Consider the following 26,436-nt stretch of genomic DNA (forward strand, 5'->3'; position numbering starts at 1 on the left):
TTTGTGTTCAATGAGGATAAAATGGTTTATGGGGTGCCGGTTTTTCACTGATAGTCAAGGGTTATGGCTTCATTTTCTGCGGCTTGCAGTTACATGCTGTATTGCAAATTTGGAGGAAGTGATGGTACTTGGTCTTGTTTTTGGTAACAAGTGCGTAGTATGTATGTCTGGTCTTTACCAGAATTTTCAAATGAGTGCAGATACCCAAAGTTATGGTAATCAGGAACCCAGTATCCCTCGGACTGCTTCAAACTCAACTCAGATTGAAGTTTGGGGATTGTTTCACTCCCTTTCAAAAATACTTACTATACTTGCAGTAATACGCCCAAGAAATAGGATAAAGCAATTCCTACCATTCCATACACTAGAAGCTCTTCTCTAAGTTCTCCTGGTAGAATCTCTTCCACCCAGCTGCAGTGCTCCTCTACACGATCAAGGAAATCCAAATATCAATTTTTCATCTTTTCCATTTTCGGAATTTTCACCTGTAATTGTAATAAAATTAGAAACTTGTACTTGACTGTTAAATGCACCCAAGAGCATGCTCGTTCTTTCCATGGAGGTCAACGATATGAGTGCCTGCTGCGTACACCTGGCACAGGTAACCACTTTGAGCCTAAACCTCGGTACCGCGACTATGATAGTAAAATTGATGATGGCAGAGATGGCAATGCGGTAATGAGGGAAATATGATGCGTTATGAAACAGGCGAAAAAAGTAACACATCCACACCATATCCACTGAGGTGATGTGCATATTTACTTTGCCGTACAATGGTCTCCACAAAAAAATAGTGAAAATTATTTTATGAATGATGTAGGTGATACCCGGAGCGTGTGTGCTCTCGACGGTTGTATTGGAACAAGTGTTTTATGAATGGGTTGTGGAGTGAATTGGTATGAAAGGTAATTTATTTGATTGCTTTGAGTGTCAACATTAGTCAATTAATTTTAATTTTGAAATAATGATTCGGCTGGAGGTAGAAAGCTTTGATATGTGAGCACATTCTTTGTAGCAGGAATATTGTGCCAGTCTGGTTTTCAGGCGATTTTACGACTTGTTTAGTCTGCTACGAGGCTCATGAGCTGTGTTACTATCTCATCACGTCAAAATATCTACTAATATACGAGTATTCCAGCATCATCGAGTATTCCAGCAATCATCCGGTTTGATGCTGCAATTGTACTTTGCACTTTGCATCTTGCAACAACACATAAACCCGAAAACCAGAGAGAGTTGGAAGCTTGGAAACACAGTATCAGCAATCCCTAAATGCGACTCTGCTGATATTGTAACCTCAAATGAAGTAAATTGCTTTGGGGCTGAAACAATAAACGAAATCTGGAAATGCCAAAAGGGCTCTCACTAGTATGGCCATGAGCACCCGTTTTGACGATGATTGCAAACCAGCTGAACGAAAGGACACTGCGTACCAAATCGTGCAACATTCTCAAATAACGCAGGCACAGATAGAGAATTATCGGCAACTTTGACGAGCTGAAAATCAACTTCGCAGGCTCCAGCCCGGGAAACCAATAAATATAAGAAACGGATAAACTAACGCGTAGAAAGGAGGCTACAGTATACAACACATTGCGTCTCCTATTACAATAAAGCAGAGATTCTAACTCTGAACGGATTGGAATATTGAAGCGATGGGTATGTAATTGCCAATTGAAAACTAATATTAATACCACCGCCACCCGCCGAATTAAACCTTCCATGGAATCCATAAACTGAAAAATCACAACCTTCCTAGATTCAAGCGTATATCGGCGAAGCTATCATACAAGGGGAGCGATAAACTACATCAAGCGATTCATCAATTATTGTTGAAAGTATGAGACAATTAATCAATGCCAGGCGACAGATGCATATACAAACCCAGAAGGTACATGGAATGCAACAATTATAGAGATGTCCTGAGTATTGTTTTCAGCATATTCTCCACAACCCTACTTCTGAGGACGTCATTGGCCCGTAGCCCAGACCCAGCAGATCAGAAACCGAGTTGGTTTTCTGTGTGCGACAAAAATCCGCATCGAAAACGTCGAAGATAAGTGTTTTTTTATTAAAAATAGGAGAATACATACAACTAGGGAGAAATTAAATTACTTTTTTGTCTATCGGTTATTGACAGTGAACGAAGCCCACTTTAGTCGATCTTTTGACTGAAAATATCTTTCCAAGAGGTCATAGCTCTTATTATCCAAGGCCATTATCCTGATGGTCCTCATGAATTCTTCAGAATCTAAGTTCATAAGCAAAATTGAAATTTCTTAGCCACATTCGTGACTATTCGTTTATGGATAAACTTATGCCAAAAAGACTACTGACAGGAGCTTCGTCTCCGGGTAAATTCCGTGAAATTGTATGGTGCAAAGAAATCATTGCGCATCTCGACCTTCTTTCTTACTTGCGCGAGAAAAAATCCGCGCATTTAGTTAGTTGTTAGTGTATGTCATGCAGTGCATCGGTGTGCCACATGGTTACGAGCACAGCTGTTTATTGCAATATGGGATGAGGAAACACATAAGAAAACCATCTGGGCGCCATCGATACAACGACACATCAACAACTTCAACAACAAGGGCGACGGGCCAGTTAGCAACCTTGTCCGTACCCCGCGAACACGCAAACACTTTCCGTGTCCCCTAGACACTTGACTTGCTCCTCCTGTGTTTAGTCTTCTTGAGTCAGACTCAACAGGCAGCCTAGAAAGCCATTAACGGCAATATTCATGGTAAAGGACAACAAGATTAGTTCTGCCTTCGATGGAGCGATGGAATATCCCAGAACAGCAAACATTTGTCAGGTTCATGGTGGACATTGATTTTCGCGCCATTGATGATGGCAACGTCACCGAAGGTTGGGTGTAATTCAAGCCGATTTTTTTTTAAATTGCAGCTCAAATGACGTGTACTCCGTAACACTATTAAACTGAATCTGAAGGTTTCTTTTCTAAAGCTTCTCAGAATGTAACTCAAGGACCAAGCTCCGGACGATGATAGTCTCGCAATATTCTAGGCAGAAGAGGGTTATAGTAATCTGGGTTGTGACCCGCACTTCGGACTTGACAAAATTCATAATCACCATATTGCAAAGCGTAAAGAAGACGTATACTTTTTTTAAAGTTTTTCAGGGGGATGGCCTACTCATAAGAACTGAACGGCCAGGATATAAGAACACTTGAATTCCCTTTGAGCTGATTCAATTTTATGACAATCATGCCTATAGTAGAGAAGGCAGTTACTGCTGAAGAGGACCTTTGAAGTAATAATCAGATATCAAGAATGAAACTTTCAATTTATAACATTTGCTTACGTGAACGGTCACCAGACAGCCCATCAATTATTGCTTGAATCTTACTCCGCATTCAGAAGATTTGGGGCGAGTTTTCTGAACTCTAATAATCAAGAGTAATATCGAGCAGTCCTCCTCTAGTCCTCCTAAACAAATTTATAAATTGATGTAGACGTTCACTTCGCAATTCCACCGGCACACCATCACTTTGCTTGCTCGAGATGGGACTTATTTTCCACGTGATTATTCTGATTTCCCGATTTCTTGTGATTCAGTTTTTATTTAAAAAAAGCGGCCCCAGAAGCAATAGTTTGGTGAGGAATACTAAACCGCGATGTATAAAAAAATGGTGTGCATGTAGCGCAATAGCGCTCGACAAAAGCCAAGCGAGCCAAATAACGAGAGCCTCACACGATTTGCGCAGCGAACTTCGCTAATAAGAATTTAAGATCGGCCGACTATATTAAAGCATAGACCAAGCGGATTTTCACTTCCAAACTACATTCTGCAAGAATATGGTTCGAAATTATTTGCGAGATGTGGTGAAAATAAGGATTCTTCTTTAGCCCTTGTCCCGCCAAAAGCAGAGTCGGCTCGTCTTGAACGGCTCGCCCACAACTCCATTGTCCTACTTAGAAACAGTTGAACCTGAAGAAGTGACTGTATTCATATGGTATATAGCTTCCTCAGAAATACTGGGAATAAAAGGCGTACGTCTATTAGATCTTCGTGGATGTCAATCAAGCATTCGGTGAATAATCCAGTACCGTATAAAACATTGATCAAGTTTGGAGTCCTATCAAAGTTGATTAGACTTATAAAATATCAGTGAGCCAGTCATTATTTTTCTTTGCGGCATTTAAGCCCATCTTAAGCCTTTCTTTTCATTAAGATTTGCCACGAACTGTCCTGATCAGCGTTGGTGTCCTTTTCTTCGGTTTCCCGACCGGCCTACTGCCGTCAATTTTCCCTTGAACACCCTATCTAATGGAGTGTTCTCGCGCTGGCTACATGCTGTAGGTGACCAGTCCAGTGGAGCTTTACTAGTCGTATCATGGTCGAGACTTCTGCCTTACCATAGATTTCATTCAATTCGCGATTCTCATCCCCAAAGTTTGAACTATCTTTCAAAGGCATTATTTTTATTGCTGCCTTAACTAAGGTCCACACTTCGTTGGGATATTATAGCACAAGTTTGTAGATGGGCCGGTTGGTCTTCCTGTGGATGCATTTTGACTTTAGAATTAGGAGAACCGAGTGGCAAATTTTATTCGCCCCCTAGATTCCTGTCTTTATTTCATTAATTTGACTTAGGTCCTTTGATAGCTTGTTTCTTAAGTTACATACATTTTCCAAGATTGATCATGATATCATAAACTTCGTTCTATTGCCATTTATCCTTTTTTGTTTAACCATCCCTTCCAGCCTCTTTTCGACATCGAGAAAATGTTAAGACAAAGTGCTAATTTCGCCAATGTATCTGATCGGGCTTACATAGTAGCGTCCCTCTCGTGCTGATGGGGAGCTTTCCAACTACATGCTTGAGTGCTAAAGTGAAAAACATCGAGGCTGCCCCGCCTCCTTGTTTAAACCCGGTTTGAGTCCTAAATGAGCCAATTAGTGTATTTTGAACTCATCAACATGCCCACCATTTTGAATGGGTTGTTGAGAAGTTAATAGCACCGTAAGTGTCCTTGAAGTTTCCAAATATTTCATAGAACTCAAAATTATTCTCCCGGCATTTGTCCAAAACTTGCTGTTATAGATCTTCCAGCCATAAAACTACCTTGATATTCGCCAATGAAGTTTTCGACCTAAGGTATGGGCCTTCTACTCTGATATTTTAAGGGGGACCAATTGCAAGACTGGAATTTTTCCATTATTGCTGATAAACTAGAAGGGTTCAGCAGATCCTAGGTCGACCATTTTTTGTTTATCAGACCACACTTGCTGATTATACTGTCATCCTTGTCTCCATAAAGGCTAGTTTTTATTTGAACACCATATTTAAGTGTTTTGATTACTTTAAATGCTTTGCGCCTTTGGTCATCATATTTGTCTTCCTTCGCTCTGGTGAGTCAACTGCATATACTGTAAACAGGCTTTGCTTTTCTTTTGCATTTATCATGGAACCAATCGCTTCGTTTGAACCAGGTCTCAAATTCAATTTCAAGTTCAGCGACATTTTATATGATTATATCTTTAATTTTCATTTAACTGTCGCCAGACGAATCCGGAAGATAACAAGTAAACCTTCATTACGGGCTCGCGGATTCATCTGGAAGATAACAATTACAACTGCATTACGGACTCATTCTGGAGTCTATCGGTGCCAAACTATTTGAGAGGGCTAATTTTTTGCCATGGGATTTAGAACTATGGCTAGCCGGTTCTCACTAATTAATGATCCGAATCATAATTAGCATCTCCAAATGTTCGGAGTCAAGTATGCTTGTCGCCTATCGATTTTGGATTTGAGTAAAGGTCTGGTCATTTGGTGATGACCAACTCGCTTAGTGAATGCGAAGGGGTGGAAAGCAGCAGTTAATGGCCATATTTCTGCTAGATGCAAAATCAGCGAGTTGCTGTCCCTTATCATTACTTCCTCCATGAAGGCTATAGCTATACTTTGTCCCCCGCTGTATTATCTCATTACCAACTTTGGCGTTAAAGTCCCCTAGCAACTATTAGTGCGACACAAAAACTCCAGTGCCCCAAAATTTTCAAACTTTCAAGACTTTGCAGAGAGATTTTCCTATTTATTGTAATAGGCCAACAGGAATCGCACGCTTCTGATTCCAATAGAATAACCCGGATACCGTTTGCAATGCCGTTGTCGTTAAATCAGTGCAATCCGAGGTCGTGTATCAGGTTTTTGAGCGACAAATGGATCGGCAGCTTCCACTTCATCGATATGTGTTGCTACTGTTTATATTGGCGATCTGCTGGCCCTTCGACTAACCATTAACCTGGAGACCCAGCTTGACAACCTCCCAGAAGGAAAGATGAGATCAGTTTGGGTTGAGTGTGGTGAATTTATCCTAGCTATTCTGAGCATCCGTCTATCCTAGCCCAGCCATTCTCTCTCATTTTTAAGCTTTTGTTTGTAAAACAAAACCTTATTAAAATCGGTTTACTGTCTGTCTGTCTGTCCGTCTGTCCGTCTGTCCGTCTGTCCGTCTGTCCGTCTGTCCGTCTGTCTGTCTGTCTGTCCGTCACACGCATTTTTCTCGAAGACGGTTGTAAATTTGGTAGAAAGGTGGGAACTATGAACGCTCACGCATATAGTGAGTTACATCCTTTTACGACGAATTTAAGGGGGGGTCCCCATACATGCAAAGGGAGGGTGTAAATTTTTTTTTCATCAAATATAATCATGTGGGGTATCAAATTAAAGGTATCGATTAGTACTTTTCGAAGCCGGTCTTAGTTTTGACATTTGTTGAAAAGGTGGGGGGTGCGGGGGGTTGAAAGTGGTCATTTCTTTAACGAACCCATTCTCAGAAACTACCCAACTGAAAAATCTGAAAAAAATCAGGGGGCTGTCACTGTATGGTGCCTAGGCTCCGAGATACCCTCCATACCGATACCTGTTCAAATAAAGTTGATAATAGTACATTACTATAATTTTTAGTAATTGACAGGAAAACCCCCCTTAGGTTCACCCTAGAATCACAAAATTTTGCAACAACATAGGCTACAGCATAGAGCATGATCCTGCCAAATTTGGTGAAAATCCCACTATTACTAACAAACTAATACTAGGTCAAAGCTGTCGCTTCTCTGCAAATTCGAGACTATGAATGTCAATATCACTTGAAAGTGGCTATTTTCACATAATATATGCATATTTTGCGTGCTACATGCTAATGGGACAAATGCACACCCAAATCTCTTTATAAAAGAAATACACAAAACCTTTCATACCTGAAGCGTCTAGCTTCCGGTTTCCCGACTTGTTGCTAATGTTTCTGAGGATAAATACGTTGCCCTAACCCCGCAAAGTTTTGGGACCAATATGCAGAATTCAGTTATTAGTCTCGGTGAAAATACAAAACAAATTGACCATTCAGTGCAAGTTCTGGGCTTAGATAAGGGGACAGGCAAGCCCACAAGTTGCTCAACCTCGCCCTGGAGCACGTAGCACGAAACCGTAGACCAGGTAAAATGTCTGAAATTGTAGCCTATGCATGCAATAAAAATGTTCTGGTACGATTCAAATCCTATCCCAAAGAAGCCTTGATGCAACTAGATGAGGCAGCGAGAATAGTGAGGTCGAAAATAGATGATAATATGTCGAAAACGCTAATTCATTTTAGAATATAGAGAAGGAACAACAGCGACAAGAATAACCAAAAAATTGAAGCGATCCATAAGCGAATTATGCTTTGCACATAAATTCAATTACCATGTGTTACCCATACTGAAGGAAGGTAACGTGCACGGGAAAACGAATTTAATGATATATATGACAACAAATAGGCCTATCCTGGGATATGGTAGCAAGACGTAGGATATGGAATAGGCCGCAGTATTGGCAGCAACTGCCTTCAAGCGACGACCCCTCAGTCGAAATTTGGTTCCATTGATAAGAGGGCTGAAAGCGAATAAGACACAGCGTGGAGTTCTGTACCATGTAAGAATAGCTGGGCGACTCTTTGGATGTATGAATTAACTGGCAATACCCAGACTACTTCTGAAAGAAAAAATGCAAATGCAAAAGGCGTCCAGTAAGCTGCGAAATAGAAGAGAGAATCCGATTAACAGAGTCAGTCAAGCACTAGGTGACTTTTGCAAATTGAATGAGGCGGTCGGACGACCATGAAGAATTTTTCGAGCAGCAAAGGATCGAAACTGGTCTATGAGGCAAGACGACCATTCGAAAGGCTTTCATTTTCTTGGCTGTGATCAGTGATGTATTCCAGTTTTTGGAAAATGAGGGTCTTCGTTTTCAGTCAAACAGCTACTGTTGTCATGGAGCTCACTTCCATATGATTTGAGTTCATAAGATCGTATCGAGAGATATTTACAGCTCACATCATAGAACCAAGTGATTTGATCCATCTATATTCTGATCATAGTGGTAGCCTTCTTGTCAGTAGCTAAACTTCAGTATGGGTCATGATGATGTTTACATAATAATAATCAAGTATTCTTTTTTCCTGTAACTGTAGCCGCATCTGCTTTCACTGTAATTACTTCGCTCAAGTTCGAAATATCTTCCAAAAAACTCTCAACAGGATACAATAACCTTTGGCAATAGAAGTATAATTGTCTTTGAACTTTACTGATCTGCTCCAGCGGTACCTATTTGAGTATCTAACAAGGTGCCATGTAAAACAGCTATAGCCCCATTATATTTGCCTTATAAGAAAAATTTCTATTATATGTATGTACATTCAAGGGTTTCAAAGCCAAAGACGAATTTCCCTTACCGTAGAAACAATTTCCAAACTATCCAAGTCCTTTCTATAACTTTATTCACATAGAAGCCCTTAAGTTTCAAATAACAAACTTGATCCCTAAAAGTACTGCAAGTAAATCCCTGACATAAGTACGCATAGAACATGGCAACTATAAAATTTATTTCAAATTTATTGTTACCTTTCCAAGTCACTAACTTCGAATTACACAATGTATCTAGATACACGTACTTACATCCACTCGAAACGTTATTTCAGAAAACTTTTATAGAGCAAAGTTCTTGAATGCATGCTCATTTTTTACGATTCATGTTCAGCCTGAATCCGGAGAAACGATGGAAAAAATACCAAAGTTAACTTGCCAGAAGTACTTTACATAATCTCATTAAACACTAAACGTACGTAATTTAGTTAACTATCTATTCACATTTTCGACTACTTAATAAATGAGAAGGTGGTCGTTTGGCCGGCGCATATGTGCGTTTGTGCACCGAGTTCCTATATTGGGCAAGTAAATTAACAAAACCTTCGGTGCATGTTAAGAGTGTGGGCCCTTGGGAAAGGTGAACAGTTTTAAGGGAAGGCTGGAATGTATGAACTGATTATTTTTGGTTGTAATTTTGCTTGGTTCGCCACACAATTTCATGGTGCTTCCGAGGATAACCTTAGTCCTTTAGATACTTCTATGTAGGAGATTTTTCAAAAATTACGTATGAAGGAAGTTTCGCCTAACCTTCTGCATCTGCAGCTCTTAACAGAGCTACAACAATCTTCCCAGAATTTTATATCTTTCGGTAGAGCAATTTCAGAGTTCTAGTTGCCCTTAATCCATTTAATTACCTCATTTCATTCCCATAATCAGAGGGCACCGGCTCAATCCCACAAACCCGAACCTCTTCCTCTTCACCACAATATTCAAATCTCTGAGAAATCCATCAATGTCTCCAGCTTGGTTGCATTTGTAAAGAAATGCGAACATGCTACTGCGTACTGTTTGCCACTTGTCTACGTCTCAGTTGTTGTACCAACAAATGAAAAACTTCTTTTGAAAGAACGAACAATCACTTTCCTCCACCTTCGCGAAGCACTTGGGCCCTGTACCGGCATGCCTTCCATTCTCCTGTGCAGGTCTGATTTTTCCCTAGGCACCTTGGACTGAGACGACTGAGATAATAGAACATCTTCTGCAACAATTGGGTGCTGCAATTTGACTTTATTCAATGAGCCATCGTCTAAAGAATGACCTCCCATTAATGCCACATGTTGGGCTTGGACTATTTCTTCCCATCAGGGCCGTGCTATTATTCTTGCTGGTTGGGAGTAGGTTTCGTTGCTTCCCTAAGCCCATCAGGCCATTAAGCAAATCCAGCTGAGTCTTATTTGTCATGATGTTTCGCTTCGAATGGTAAAAAAGATTGTTATGATGATATGTTTAGATGAGGAGGAAACGTGTCGAACGGGTGCCGATGTTACCAACTTTGGAGTCTGATATTCGACTATAAAAATTAATGGAATCGTTTATGTTATTAGTCACATATGTGACGAGAAACAATGAATATTATCTGAAGGCGTTGGTTGGTTTCAGGTTGACGTAGCATTAGCTGACTGTAGTGAAGACTGGCATTCTTGGAGACAAATAACGATGCAAATTTCATTATTCTGTTCCCTTATAAATTAGCAAGCCATGGACACTAAAAATACATAAATGCCCCAGGTGCAGACAATTGGGGCACTCATTGTTTGTTTTGTTAGTCATTTCAGATATTCCTTAAAACTTCTCAGCTTTATTCCAATCCGTTTATATTTAAGGATTGTAGATATAGAGTTTTAAGACCCGCCGCAAGTTTGACCTAATGGTAAACTTCGACTGATACTTTAAACCTTTTTGAAATGATGCAGCAGGTGCAGTGTAATATTGGTAGCTTACTTAAAAGAAGAAACGCATGTTCAGAGTGGAAAGAAATTTAGTGTGGATTAAGATTTTTTGAGGGGGTAGGGTATGTGCATGTGTTTACGCACAGTGTTGGACTACCGCAACAGTACGCCGTCGGACTATCAACTAAACACCTTCCTGTCATCAGAGAAATAACCAGGAACCGTTTGACACATTACTTCGGGTTATTCCACCCGCTCTCCCAGCTTTGCGAGCCTTCAAGTCAGGGAATTATTTTCACCAACAGGAGGGAAAGGGAGTTGTTAGTTCAATTTTCTTCGCAACAAAAAAGTCTGAACATAATGCGCAACACGAATCCATCTGCCAGAACTCCTCAGCATCTCTCTGACAATGTTGACTGGAGAGAGCTCCCCTATGTCTGTCTGTATAACGCTGCTGACGAAAGCGCTCCCAGCTTTCACAAGAGAAAAAAGTGTGTTCAGCGTCATCCGGAACTCCATTGCAGAACACACAATCAATAGATCGCGCCTTCCCAATCTTGTGCAGGTAAAACTGAAGACCTCCATGCTCACTTAGAATTTGGATAAGGAAATAATCAATCACACCATGCGTTCGGTTCAACCACGGATCTAAACTCTCGCAAAGCTCTGCATTTGAACAGGGTGCCTACGGTGCACCTCCTTGTCGAGGGTATTGCGATATAGAGCCCCCAACATTCGCTATTAGCGGACCCAAGGCCGAGACACCAGCTGCAGCCCTGTCCGCCGTTTTGATTTGCTCGAAGAAGCTCATCTTCGAGTCGAGCAATAAACCAAGGTATTTAACCGCTAGTTTTGATTCTATAGCCAACTCGCGATCCGGTATCCACGACCTGCATAACAGCATCCACCGTGGATCTCCCTGTTTAGAACAGAACAACACCCGAACTGCCGTGGAGTCCCCAGCATGACAGATCGCTTTTCGAGCAGTTTACCAGCCGTGTCAAGCATACACAGCGGTCGGTATGCAAACTGCACCCCGGGTCTGATTATCCTTTACTGATCAACGCGGGTCTCGCTACCTTCCAGCGACAAGGAAAAATTCCCGTCTCCAAGCAAGCGTTGAACATCCCGAGCAAGAAGTCTGGCTTTTGGCGAAGCACCAGTTTGTAAATTTCCGCCCGGATACCATCCGGACCTGATGTCTTCTTTTTTTTCATGTTGAGAACCGCTTCTTCGAGCGATGCTTTCCACGCTATAGACATCAAGCCGTACAGATTGTCTGGGAAATAATGCCCGTACAATGCAATCCATCTGGTCGGTACTTAGTATAGGTAGTAGGGCTTCCGCGGAGTCAAATGACAAATTTATAGCCAAACCCCACGGGTCCTTGTTCATCTCGTTGATCAGTTTCTGTCAGCCGCGAGCTTTCCTTTTATTTATCGCATTGCTGATCTATACTCTGTCTTTATGGAGCATGCTTCCTCGCTGGCGTGTAAAGGCTATGCCAAGCGGCGGAATCTATGATGCTTTCTCTGTAGTTCGGCAATTTCTGCCGTCCACCAGTACATAGAAGACTTGTCACGTTGGGGGTCCTACGTGCCATGGAAGCTCCAAACATTCTCATTATCAGGTCCATCATTGAGTTTACGAGAGTGTCAGCTACAACGCTACCCCTCTGCCTGTTCCCTCACGACATTCCACACGCAGAGGCAGCGCCGGGTTGGGCAGGCCGGCAAGTAGCGTCCACCACTTCGAACACGATGTACTGGTGATTACTTGCTGAGAAGTTCACCAGAACTTGCCACCCGGCCACCGATGGTGCCAGAGATTCAGAGACAAAAGTGTCCGGGATGCTTCCTTCGCAGCTTGGGCGCCAAAACGTTGGCTAGGATCCGGTGTTTAAAACTACGACCCGGTTCTCGCTACCATTACCAGGATCTGTTTCCTTATGGAATCTGGCTGAGGGAAGCCTCATTCAAGGGTCATAGCATGAAAATCACTACCTACCAGGACTCGCCCCTCCGTGCCTTAAACTCCGTCCTCCAGAGCATCAAGCTAGGCACTCGATTAGTTGAAATGCATGAAGTCGGATCCCTGTTCCGGTATTGCTCGCTGAGTAGCTCTAGATCAGCCCTTACCTCCACAGCGAACTGCGCTAGTAGCTGGTGATTGCACTCCAGTGTATATTAATTTCTAGGATGCGGATCATGCTAGTCGCCCCCTAGCCCTTTCTAATTTCGCTCTAAAGATTGGACACCTGCTGTATCTGCGTATCTGTGGCATGCTGTCCTCCTGTCAAGTCCTTGCAAATTCCTGAGGTGTGTCCATAGTCCAGACACCTGTAGCACTTGATGGGGATTATCCGCATTTGTAAGCTGCATACTACCCATCTAATTTTGTCTTTCCCGGATATTGCCCGGGGACTTCCTCCACAGTGAGTTTTTGGCCTCGAGCATTTACAAAGGTGAGGCGTCTGAAGAGTTCCCTCTGCCCTGGTACGACAATTCGACCTTTCCAGACTTAGAGGACAAGCTGGGCGAATTCTACTTTGCTCGAAGATAGTTAGCCGGTGTTCAGAAGATCATAAATTTCATTTTCTATAGACATTAGAGAAGTCTTCCGCTGCTTCAACTACACAGCGAACGAGGAAACGTTTAATCAAAAACGTAAAGTCCCCAGGGGCGAGATGTACGTCCCAAGTTACTGATAGGGATTTTCGTAGAATCACCAGCAGCGCCTGCAAAGTGTCAGTGTCAATCTTAAATGATGGTAATCAGTATATAGGCTTACTTAAGGTATCCGGTCTAGGCTTACCTTAGTAAGGGACTCCAGATAACACGGTTTTGCGCCGAGATCACCAATTCGACATCCCTAAAATCTATCTGTCGTCCTGGCCTACGCCATCGCTCCATCTCAAGCAGACCTCGTCTTCTTTTTCTGCCACAGATATTGCCCTTATAGATTGACTTTCTGGGCTGGATCATCTTCTTTCATACGCATTAAGTGACCCGCCCACCGCACCCCATTGAGCTGAATTTTATCCACAACCAGAAGGTGGCGGTATCGCTTATAGATTTCGTCGTTATGTAGGGCCAAAATTTCATCGAAGGATTCTTCTTTCGAACTTTGTCAAGTATTCGCAATTTTTCTTGCTCAAGCCTCCAAGGAATACATGAAGACTGGGAAGATCGTTGCCTTATACAGTAAGAGCTTTGGCCCTATAATGAGACGTTTCCAGCGAAACAGTTTTTGTAAACTGAAATAGGCTCTGTGGGTTGCCAACAACCGTCCATCGTCGTAGCTATTATCGGTTGTGATTTTCCCGTCTCTATTGTTGCTATTTAACCAGTACGATTTGATGTTGTTGCTTCTATGTTCTGTGGTGTTGATGTTGATGCTGAATGATCTCGGGAGTGGTCCTGCTGTTTTTGTTTGAGCTCATACATTGGTCATGGTCAGCTTAGTTAGTCTTTTCAGTTTCGTTGAGATACCGAATTTTGTCATAGCCGTATACAGTTTTGATGAAAACATACTGCAGCTGAACAGTTTTTCCATCGCTTGCCGCAGAAAAAAAATTTGACATGTTGCCGATTTGCCTGGAGTGAATCCTCTTTGGTATGGGCCGATGTTTTGGGAATATTGGGCTTTCTGGCCTAGCAAGGGTTCGTTCTACTGTATTGTAGAAGGTATCGTTCTCCGACTCTGCAATCTCCTCTGTAGGGGCACCTGCCCCGCAAACTCAGTGTTCGTAACCATTCACTAGCCGATAACAGCAGGTTTCATTGGCTAGGAAACCTACTCCGAGCACATGATTTACCGGATGGCCACTATGATGTATGGTGTAGTGGCTCTTCTCCAGGAAACCAATCCTTGCCCATCTCTAGTTTGGGGTCCGGTGTCCATCTCTGGTTTCCATTATCGAGGAATGGGTTTTCCCTGCTTTTACGCTGAATTTATTATATTTAATTCCAGAATCAAGTATTTTTTTGTCCCCTTTTGATATGAACTCAAACTATCTTTTAAGTCGGTAAACTCTGGATCTGCTTTCACTTTCTTAATGATAATAACGTTAGAAATGTCTTTAAATTTTCAATCCTTGGATTTCAATACAAGAGTGTCCCTCAAAATAATAGAATTTGGCCTTTCGATAAGGAGACATGTTTTCTTTTCGTTGTATATCTAGGAAGTGTGGTTTCTGCGGACAGTGGCAGCGAACTGGATGTTGCCCGACGCATTAACAGCGCTAGATCGGGTTTCGTTGCTCTGTCTAAAATCTGGAAATGCAGTTTTCTCAGCACGAAGATCAAGTTAAGACTGTTCTGTGCTAGTGTTCTTCCTGTGTTGCTATATGGTAAGAACACATGGCGGCACAGAAAAAAGCTCCAAGCCTTCGTCAATACCTGTCTGCGTCATATCATCGGAATGCGCTGGCCTGCCACCATTACAAACGAAGAACCTGTTCGGCGCACAGGCCTGACACTCGTACGAACTATGATCAGAACGCGCCAGTGGAGGTGGATAAGCCACGCTTAAAGAAGGGCGACAAGATGACCGACGAGGGGGTCGTCCCAAGGGCACTTGGCGCGAAACACTAGAGAAGGAGTGCTAGCGTCTCTGGAAGTCGTGGGGGTGCTGAAGGGAATTTCAGGTAACCGGGGACGATGGCCCGTAGGTGTGATTTTGGCGCTATACCCTACCAAGAGGTGAATGGCAACCATATATATTATATATGATGTTCCAAAGAATCATTTGGAAGGGGGTAGGGCGGTTTGTTTGTAGCTGTCTAGTGATTAGATTCATTTCGTGGATGTATTATGTCAAATTGATCTTTCCTTACTAAACGAATCCTTACTGGCTTAGACAGAGTTAGTTCGAGTATGATAAAAGTAACTACGACATTTCAGTAAAACCACGTTCATCTAATTTCGTTCTAAATGGCATCTAAAATGCAATCATGATAGAGATGCACTTTTTCTATGGGACCCACATATTGAGAGTCAACTTTCCAAAGTCAGTAAAGGAACAAGGGAAATAGGAATCTCACAATCAATTCGCCGGTGTCGAACAACTAATAAAATAGTTTTCCTACTCTAGATACTGATACTAATACCGAGTTTTGCAAAGAAGCAACAGTAAAGAAAATATCCTAAGTGTTAGTTTTACGTCCAAGAAGTGGTCTGTCTAGCGGATCGTCGCTTCGTTTTGGAAAGAAGATGAGCCCCCTATCTTATGGGAGAGTTTGTTGAGGCCTCAACAGTACGAAAGATATAGATTCTCCAATGCCACAGTCAGAATCAAAACTTACCTAAGTCTCCATCGTGAGGAGTACACAATGACCCTCCCAGGAAACAGAACAGCAGACATTTTTCGCTTGAAGACCAGTGAAAACCCCCACAAGGCTGACTTGTAACGATAACTAAGACAAGAAAACGGGAATCACCCCACGGCTTTTGGTTGGATATTCGTTTTGAATACCGTCGCTAAGGTTTCTATAGACCTCGAGGCTGTTCAGAATAAAAAATAGAAGAATGCCAGCTAATCGTAAATCAAGTTCAACGATAAGATATAGTGAATAAGCGGATTTTAGTATGGCCCGATTATCATTCGGCTTGACTAAGATCAATTTTGACCGCTGAGCTAAAATGGGGAAATTGACCGTGGTGGTCTGCCCGCACCTGAGCTCTACTGAAATATCCGTCGATTCGTTACTGCACGCCTCTGTACACAAGTACAGAATGGGGAATGTAGGGGCGTGATGGAGTCCTTCCGTGGCTGTAACAGACCTTAATTCTAGAGGCGAAATCATTTACAAAACCAATCCAGTGGAACCACTAGTATCATAGTGGAACTGCATGTATCAACCATATTATAAGTAATTTTTCCATATCAGCCATTGGTGGCCAGCCAATCAGCCAGCATTAAGTGATAATTCAAACGTTTAGCTGACTACGATATGTATGTTGGTATCATCCAAGGAAAAAGGAAAAGTGATTTGCTTTCATGGATTTTTTGATATCCTTCGTTCTACCGTGGTTCGTTGAGTTAAAAATTAGCTTAATTGAGCTATTAGAAACAATGATGGCAGCTCTTCTCCATTTACCTGTCCTAATCACCTGATCTAAGCAAAACTCTTGTGGGTTTGAATCATAGTAGATGGATAGTCAACCACTGAGCTCTGTATTTGACATAAAACCACTTCATGCAACCCACTATCTATGAAGACACATTACTTTCCATGAAAAATCACCATCCGGCTTGTTCCCGGAGGAGCCTTAAATGTCGTATTTTCATGCTTCATAAACTCGATTCCTCTTCACTTGCAGAATTAACCAAATAAATGTGCTTCCAGAGCGCATTCAGCCATTCATTCATCCATTCATTCATGATCGCGACAATCAAGATCTTAAATCTTAGATCTTGGTCTATTGGGCTCGAATTCTAACAGTGGTTTCCGTTGCATGCTTGGTTCATTGACGCAGGAAAATGGAAGAAAAATAGCAAATAGCAGACACTCACAACAAACACCGAGTTCCAGTCGTAAATTCCCTGAAGGCTGAAGGATTGCCATGGAATCGCACAATAGCGTGATAGTCCGGATTCCCGAAACAGTTCAACTAGTTGGGTCATTGCGTGTGGGCTGAGATTTCAATTGATATGACGTGTAGTGCTAAGGTCGGAGATATATAATAGCTGTCTAATTGATGGAGACGGAAAAACTGGAAAACAATGTATACATATTTCTTCGCTACTTTAGTAGGTGCACCCAATGGGGAAAGTTTTATTTGGCTGCTTCTCTAAGTGCCTCATTATCGATGCGGAAGATAAGTAAGCATCCATCGAACACGGGTCAGATCTACTTGATTTGCACCTGAGTTAATCTGTTCAAAAAAGCTTCTTTAACATTTGATTATTTCATGTCAGATAAGTGCCTGGAGTTGTAGCAACAAACAGATGGGATGAAATGGGAAGGCCCTGCTTCAATGTATGACCGCCCACGAGAAACCATTCAAATTGATCTAGAAACAAAAACTCACTTTTTCCGGAAGCCGGTGAAAGCGAGTATGAATTGGCAAATTACTCATCATTCTCACATGCAAAAATTACTTTTTCAAGTATTTCAGCAAACAATGCCGGGTGAAGTTGATGCAACATTTATCCGTACTTTGGGATAAAAATGAAAGTTCCATTGCGCAAAAATATTCAGTGAAACAAAATGAAGAACTAACACCAAAAATGATAATTTAAGTGGCGATGACTTTCAAAATCCAACGAGCAAAGTAGCCTACGTTGCTGAGATTAATTTGCTTTTAAAGTTTCCTTTGTCCGAAGCTACATTAATAAATTAGAGGGCATCGTACTTATTTAGACACCGGGAATTTCAGCAAGCCTGAGGTTCAGTTCAATTGAGAATTCATTGCCCCAAAACCGATAATTTGAAATATTGCATCACCTCGATTGAAAGGCCTCAATGCAATAAATAAAACGCACGCAAACGGATAAAACTCAACTCGAAACGCTGGACAAATTAATGACCTTAACGACCTGAGTAAATTTACCGAGCGCGATAATTAACAATATCTCGCCATAGGTGGGCCCCGTACAGCAAACACTTTCCAATATCTACAAAATGACACTAAACACGCGATCCTTAAAGAGCTTGATCTCGGTAGAAACATAAATTTCCCCCGAGGCAACGAACATCTTCCAACTTTATTTGGCAATTTAAATAAATTTATATTTCCACAAGTTTTTTAACACGAAAGATGCCCCGCTTATAAGCGCGGCATATGAACGTATACATATGTGTACATGTTCCTTGCTTCCTCAAATTGTGCACCAACAATAAGATACCGCCGTCTATCAGGAACATATCTTTTCAATAAAGCTGGGCATGTTTAGATTTAGTGGGCTCAATAAAATGCCCTTGTTCTACACATATCCACTTTAAGCCGCCTTCTGTGAAGGAACATCTCAAATAAAAAAATTTCACGCAAATCCTTTCAATTTATTTCATCGTAGGGTTCAGATATTTTCGTCTTTTGTGTTATGCATACAAAACTGCATGGATGGATACATAGAGCGAAAAAAAAATTGCAAATTTACTTACCATATGCATCTTCCACTCGGATACACATGGATATAATGCAAAAATGCTGTGAGAAATGAGAAGAAAAGGCAAGAAAAACCTGAAATTTACGATCCTGAAGAAGATACATACCTGAAGGGGCACCTTCATAAAAAATCGTTGAGGGTATTTACGAGATGGATTTATTATCCGGTGGAGTTTCACTGTTGGGTGTACACAGGGTTGAGCGAGATCAGAGGAGAATTGAAAAGACAGAAATACGCATAGATGCTTTTTCACTAAGGGAATCCTTTATGGAAAATTTTTATAGGGATTAAGAATTGTTGGCTGTCCTCTCAGGATTCGAAGAGTCCTGATGTTGTAGGCCTTTTGCTGGTGAATGACGGAAGGATTGAGGATAATCTCAAGTCGATTATATTCTGAAGTTTTCGGAGGATGTACTGTTGATTGAGGGACTAACGGTAGGATATGTATGAAATGAACATCCAAATCAGGAACCATGAAAAGTTTATATCTTTCTCAGAATTATGAATAAATTGATTTGGGATACGATGGGTTTATACATTTTTCGGTGCCTTTCTTTAAGTCCTTTTAGTATTCTTGTATTTACTTTTCGATTGCGTTCTTGAAGACAGGGGTGGCTTTAGATACAATTTGGATAAGTTATCAGTACTACTCCACTCATTTTGTATTCATGGGTTGTTGGAAACATTGAATTCAGCCTGTTATTTTTGGTTTTACCGGAAGATTGCTTTTTTTCTCAGTAAGCTTCCCTAACTCATAATAAAAATACTATATGCCTTTTGCAGGATTCATATCTTTGTCTGCATGAGTTCCACTTTTCTGAACTGGCGGAGAAACGACATATTCGTGACTGGAATTATTTTTAAGTAGGAACGAAAGAATAGTACCAGAAAAAACAGAGAGTTGGACCAATATTTAAATGAAAAGATATCCGGGAGGAAACCCATCTAGGGCAGGGCTAGTTTTACATTCCCCAAAAAACCATGAATTGAAAGTAGCTATTAATCCACGAACTTGCCAAACACTTAAAACCCCAAACCCCCTTGACCAGGCATAGAGACAGAGAAAGTACGAGAGTACTCCAGTTCACTTCGATGGATGCAATGCCACTATTATGGCATATAGGTCAGACACAACAAAACGCCTACATTAAGTGAAGATAGATATCCACTCACAAGCTTTTGCTTACAGTTAAATATATGTACACATTTTTACATTCAAATGTAAACTATCGATGTAACGTTGACCACCTTCAAATCGTTCGGTCAGACTGCTCCCAGGATCGGAAAGAGCCAGCGTATGATAAGTGACTTCTGCCCTGGAGGAAATGTTCATCATCATCATCATCAAGGGCGCAACAACCGGTATCCGGTCTAGGCCTGCCTTAATAAAGAACTCCAGACATCCCGGTTTTGCGCCGAGGTCCACCATTTCGATATCCCTAAAAGCTGTCTGGCGTCCTGACCTACGCCATCGCTCCATCTTAGGCAGCGTCTGCCTCGTCTTCTTTTTCTACCATAGATATTGCCTTTATAGATTTTCCGGGCTGGATCATCCTCATCCATACGGATTAAGTGACCCGCCCACCGTAACCTATTGAGCTGGATTTTATACACAACCTGACGGTCGTAGTATCGCTCATAGATTTCGTCGTTATATAGGCTACGGAATCGTCCATTATCAAATAGGGGGCCAACAATTCTTCGGAGAATTCTTTTCCCGAACGCGACCAAGAGTTCGTAGTTTGTTTTGCTAAGAACTGAGAGTTCCGAGGAATCCATAAGGACTGGCAAGATCATGATCCTGTACAGTAAGAGCCTTGACCCTATGGTGAGGCGTTTCGAGCGAAACAGTTTTTGTAAGCTGAAATAGGCTCTGTTGGCTGCCAACAACTGTGCGCGAATTTCGTCGACGTAGCTGTTACCACTTGTGATTTTTGACCCTAGATAGGAGAAATTTTCAACGGTCTCAAAATTGGAGTTTCCAACCTTCATTAAAGTGCAGCCCGAGATCTCACGTCGTCTGCTCGATCTGGATAAAGGTAGACTGTACATCTCGGGTTGCTCTTCCCATAATGTCAATATCGTAAGCGTAGGCTAGTACTTGGGTGGACTTGAAGAGGATGGTGCCTCTTGCATTTATATCTGCATCGCGAACCCCTTTCTCCAGGGCCAGGTTGAAGAGGACGCATGATAGGGCATCCCTTTGTCTTAAACCGTTTTTGATGATATCAACAGTGATCCTGCTGTTTTTATCTAGCCTCGCATATTGGTCAGGATCAGCCTTATCAACTACGTCGGGATACCGAATTCCCTCATGGCCGTGTACAGTTTTACCCTGGCTATGCTCTCATAGGCGGCTTTAAAATAGAAAATAGTCTTACGGCACAGAGAAAATCTGATCTGTTGCTGATTTTCCTGCAGTGAAGCCTCTTTGGCATGGGCCAATGATGTTCTGGGCTATGGTTTTGTGCTCCATCGTGGATGCCAATCCACGATTCATCCTGGGACCCATACTACTCTTTGACCACCCTCTCTGGCACTCAAGCTTTTATAGTGTTTTGTCGATGCGTTATTTTTGTGACCGCGAGAATCCAATTAAAGCACCCAACCGGATGCTCTTTTTCAAGATTTTAGTGATCGTCCCCTCCTTCCACTCTCCCGAAATGAGCTCAGATTCCCTGATTTCCATATGAATGGAATTGGCAAGTCTACTGAAACTACAAGAGCACTGATCATTAATTTAGCGGAGGGACTGCTAACCTCAACAGCTTTATTCAATTTGAGTGCATTCATAGCCAAAATGGTTTCACTTCTGTCTGGAAAAGCACCATTTCTTAAGCTGTTCGTCATCGTGGGTGTGAACCTGTCATTGACCTCCTTGACATGACCATCGTAAGGCTTGCGACCACCCGCACTTTGTTTCATGATGAGACACTCCGTGTTAAAATCATCGTTATTTGTGACATTTTCTGCTTCCTTGAACCCTACAGTAATAAATTCCGTCACGACGTATGTTACAACCGCGCATACGGAGATTCACAGCAGTACAAGTCTCCAGTTTATTACGTTCATCCGTTGTCCTTCCGCTTTTAGTTTGTTATGCTCATCGACCAGCTTCTAAGTTTCTAAGATCGATTTTATAGCGAAATTCTGGGATGCAGATGCCTACTTGCTTGCACCCGAAGAAAGAACACTTTTGATGGCGACCCAATGATCCTTAATACTTTCAAGATGTATTTCATAGGATGAGAAGTCTAGTTCTCCCACTATTAAATGACACCCAGAGCATGGAAACTGGTTGTTTTGGGGGTCTAAGTTCTCCACCCACGCGAATAAAGATGGATGCTAGCGGTCTCAACTGACGATCAACGCCTCTTACGTTTTTCACGCCCGAAACGTAACTCCTAATGCGACAATGCGAGCCTTCTTGGGGGACGTCAAAATTGTCGTTGAGAAGCTATCGGATATTCCAGAATCTAATCTTGATCTTTTGTCCAAATCAGAAGGGTGTCCCTGGAAAATCATTCCTGCTCTGAAGTCTGATAGGTACTTCCGTCATATAAATGTAATTTGAAAAGCTGTTAGTTCCCAAATCTCTATCCCTGTACGGACTGAAAATATTTTGAGTGAATTCTCAATACGATACTCAGAGGGGATTTCCTGACTTCACACTAAACATTATTAGTTCAAGAACGGTTTACTCTAACTCAGCGCTGGGACATCTAAGTGTTACAAGTCCATTCACACTATAACGACAAAGTTAAAATGAAGTTCAATCAACAAGTTTTTGTGTGGTAAAGCACTTGTCATTATTGGATGATTCCACTAGGCGGTGTAGATTACACTGAAGCAAAGCAAGCCTTTACAATCAGGAAAGATAGACAAAGTTCAATCTGCAGTCACTAAAAACGGTCTAGTAGTCTAGGATTGAGCAAACAGTTGGTGCTGCCTAAATAAGAGCAGACGGTGCTAATGATAGGTCCTATTATCTAGAAATGATCTATGATCTTCGTGTGATTCTAATTTTGAAGATGACTCACTGAAACCCTAACAAGTTAACTGTTGCCTGGAGGACCGGTGGCTGTTAGCTACATCCATTGATACAATTCAGAAATGTCAACTTATGCACCAAGCGAACATTAAAGGAGTTGGATGTATCAAAAAAAGTTGATAGTGTTTCTTCCAACGTCCAACATTTTTGTAACTAATGCCAGCAGTAACTCCTATCCTCTATGTACGGATCTGGAATTAACCTGCAGCATGCTAAAACTTCTTCCTATCTACTGGTGGCAAGGCTAGAAAAGTTGTAGGACTGTCCTTATATATTTCTGGTTCAAGAGCCATGAGTTCGTTTTAACAGAATCTGTGGTATTGGATCAGTCAAGGGGACTAGGATCTGCTTCGATGAAAGATCCTCTAGACCGAGGGCCTGCGTTCTGATTTCAAAATTGTTAGAAGCAACCATGCTGAGACAATTCTGTTCCCAGGGCCTTGTTGTAGTCAACTTGCAATACCAGGTTAATGGTAAGAGGAAAACCGCCATGGTTGCCTCTTCTTACTTACCCTATGATTCTTTGTGTCCTCCGTTGACACAAGAACTAAGTGATCCGACAGTGTATGCAGAATCAAGTGGCCTTGAACTCTTAATAGGTTGTGATGCGAACGCTCAGCATATTTGTGGGGGCAGTAGGAAACGCAATCCTAGAGGAAAGACGCTGTTTCATTTCATCACTTCAGCTTGTCTGATGCCCCAATATTCGTGGGGCCAAGAAGAACTGAAGTAATTGACCTAATCTCCGCACTGATAACTCTGATAACTTATCTGCACTTCAAAGTTGTTAGAGTTGATTAGAAACTTGCGAGTGCTTGATGAAATCTCACCGATTACCGATACTTCGAATTTAGTCTGACTTTTGCAGGCGAATACCTTTTAATACAAAGACGGAATCCTAGGAAAACGGATTGGACAAAGTTCAATGAACTTCTTGGCGACAAAGTGGAGCTCTCTAGGCGACTAAGGACTCTTTTGACAATAGAAGATCATTTGGAAATGATATTTTCCGAGAACAACGTGGGAAAACGGCTCCATGGTGGAACCGAGAACTGTAAAAACTCAGGAAATCAACTACAACACTTATAAATCGTGCTTGCAAAACCAATGAGGAAGAAGACTGGTTAAACTTCCGGAACTCACAGCGTGAATATAAGAGGGTTGTAAAACATTCGAAAGGAGATTCCTTTACAGCAAACTGTGAGGAACTGGAAGGTGAAAGGGAGGTTCCTAGGCTGTGCAACGTCCTTATTAAGGATAATGAGTCGGCCAAGTTGGGCTCTCTTATAAAAGCGAATGGTGCTTTCACGAACTCTAGAGTTGACCTACATGCTGTTCGCTCTTCGGTTTTAAAGATAGAGGACGCAACTATGTGCGCCCTTCCAAAACATCTGTGATGCCGCCAGAGAGCATAGTGTTGACAAAATTCTAATAAAGTGGATCTACGCTATGCTAACGTAGAGATTGTTGTGTGCTGTGAGTGTTGATCGGTATCTAACAACGGAAGCGACGAAAGGCTGCCCTCAAGGAGGTGTGCTATCGCCACTTTTGCGGAGTATGCTGATCTTCTCACTAGTATGCAAAGTACAAAATCTGCCGATACACGTTCAGGCTTATGTGGATGACGTAGCTGTGCTGGTTGTTGGTCGGCGGCGTATAGAAATACACAACACGCCGGGGATTTGATTGACAGTTGGTGCCTCAGACATGGACTTTCAGTAAATCCAAATAAAACCACGCTAATATTATTTATAAAATGGAGGAAACTGAATGGTCTTTGGCTTCCAGAGATGAGAGTTACAACCCCTCGACTCTCCGAAGAAGTGAAATGTCTGGGAGTTATTCTAGACAAGAAGCTTCCTTGGAAAAAACATGTAAAGGTAAAGATGAAACGAGTTCTCACAGCTTATGGGCTGTGTAGGTGGAACTTTGCCTCGATATGGGGACTCAGGCCTCAGGTAGTAATGTAGATATATGTTGCTAACATTAGGCCGATGTTTGCTTATGCGTCCGTAGTGTAATCTGCTAAGGTGAAATAAAAGAGTTTTCGCTGTAAACTAGCCACACTAGAAAGAACTGTGCGTCTGGGTATCACCGGTGCCATGAGCACGAGATCCAGCGCAGCTCTGAATGCATTACTCAATTTGCAGTCCTTGGATTTGTTTATTCAGAGCAGTGCAATGAGTGCAGCTCATAGACTAATTTGATTACATCTATCGGGAAACAACTGACGCGGGGGTGGGGGCACAGAGCATTAGAAGAGCCGTTAGGAGAATTGAATCCAGTTTTTGCAATGGATTCTGACTCAGGGATCTCCATTCATCTGCTTAGTCGAAGATATGAGGTTATCTTGAAACGAGGAGAAAACTAGGACGAACCAGAAGAATGCCTGTCAGGATATACTAACGTTTTCTATACCGATAGGTCAAAAATAGAACAGGGTTCTGGAGCAGGAGTCTACTTCTTGAATCAAAACGATAATGTACAACGGTCTTTCAGGCTGAAGTGTATGCGATCCTAAGGGCGGCAACCTGAATAATTGACGAGCGGTTGAAGGGCAGGCGTGTGATCTCTAGATATGGATCTGTTACTATGGAGAGAGAGTGTGGCTAATTACTAGGTCCTGAAATTAATAAGCCTCCTGTCCCACGGGTCCACGAGCATTTTGAAATAAGCTCCTGTAGTGAGTTGACAACATCTTCCACTGTGAAAAGTCAATTTCGGTCAACTATGACATCGATGTCGACAAGGAGCCTCAAACGGAAATTTTTTTCTAGCATAACGAGAGGGTTTCTGTCCAACAAAATAATGGAGGAGGGGTTCGAAACCGAGATGCGATAATCATTTACCTGTTGACTATGTTGACTAGACATTGCCCCCCATTGCCCCCAGTCGGGCTCTCTGAACTTCACGCTCTAAAGAATTTACTAACAATGCGGGGTTTCATTTGCACAGTTTGACCAGAAAATGCCCCCCGTGGTTGTAAGTTCAAATGATGCTAGGCTATCCTAAAATATCCCTTTTCCAAATAAAATTGTTCGACCTCTTCAGTATTGCACAGATTGCATTCACGTATTTACTATGGTACTTTTTACCATATTATTTTCGAATTATTTTTGTATTGTTATTTGATATGCAAAGGTAAATGACATATATGCAAATTACATAAGACAATTATAAGGACAGACATGTGAAACTAGATCTCATTTGGTATTATATTCGCTGCCCGTTTTAATATCTCACTACGAATTGCTTCAACATTTGAATTTCTATTGCACGAAAAGTATTTAACTGTGAACCTACAGGAATAATCTATGAGAGCCATTTTGATCACTGATTATATCCTTTGTGAAGACATTTCGTGATATTTCAATCAGTGCAGCAAATTTACTAATATTTTTTTTCTCCCTTTCCAGCTTGCAATTGCAACTCTCATGCACGTCAATGTCGCTTCAATATGGAATTGTACAAATTGTCTGGACGTGTCTCTGGTGGAGTTTGTATAAATTGCAGACATGCAACAACCGGGCGCCACTGTCATTATTGTAAAGAAGGATTCTACCGTGATCCAACAAAACCGCTGAATCATCGCAAAGTCTGTAAACGTGAGTATCTTAATGTTGAAGAAATTAACTTTTTTTCATGGTATAGTATGAAATAAAGGATGACGGA

General features: G+C 41.8%; 1 protein-coding gene across 2 annotated transcripts in view; it reads left to right on the forward strand.

Moving 5' to 3' along the window:
- The window catches only part of LOC119657755 (netrin-B), a 298,913-nt gene that overhangs the window by 175,490 nt on the left and 96,987 nt on the right, over window positions 1–26,436 (forward strand). For both annotated transcript variants that reach the window (XM_038064810.1, XM_038064809.1), the window contains exon 2: window positions 26,181–26,369. In XM_038064810.1, coding sequence (XP_037920738.1) covers window positions 26,181–26,369 — 189 coding nt within the window. The remainder of the gene's footprint in view (window positions 1–26,180; window positions 26,370–26,436) is intronic.

The sequence above is a fragment of the Hermetia illucens genome, chromosome 5, assembly GCF_905115235.1.
Source record: "Hermetia illucens chromosome 5, iHerIll2.2.curated.20191125, whole genome shotgun sequence".
NCBI lineage: Eukaryota > Metazoa > Arthropoda > Insecta > Diptera > Stratiomyidae > Hermetia > Hermetia illucens.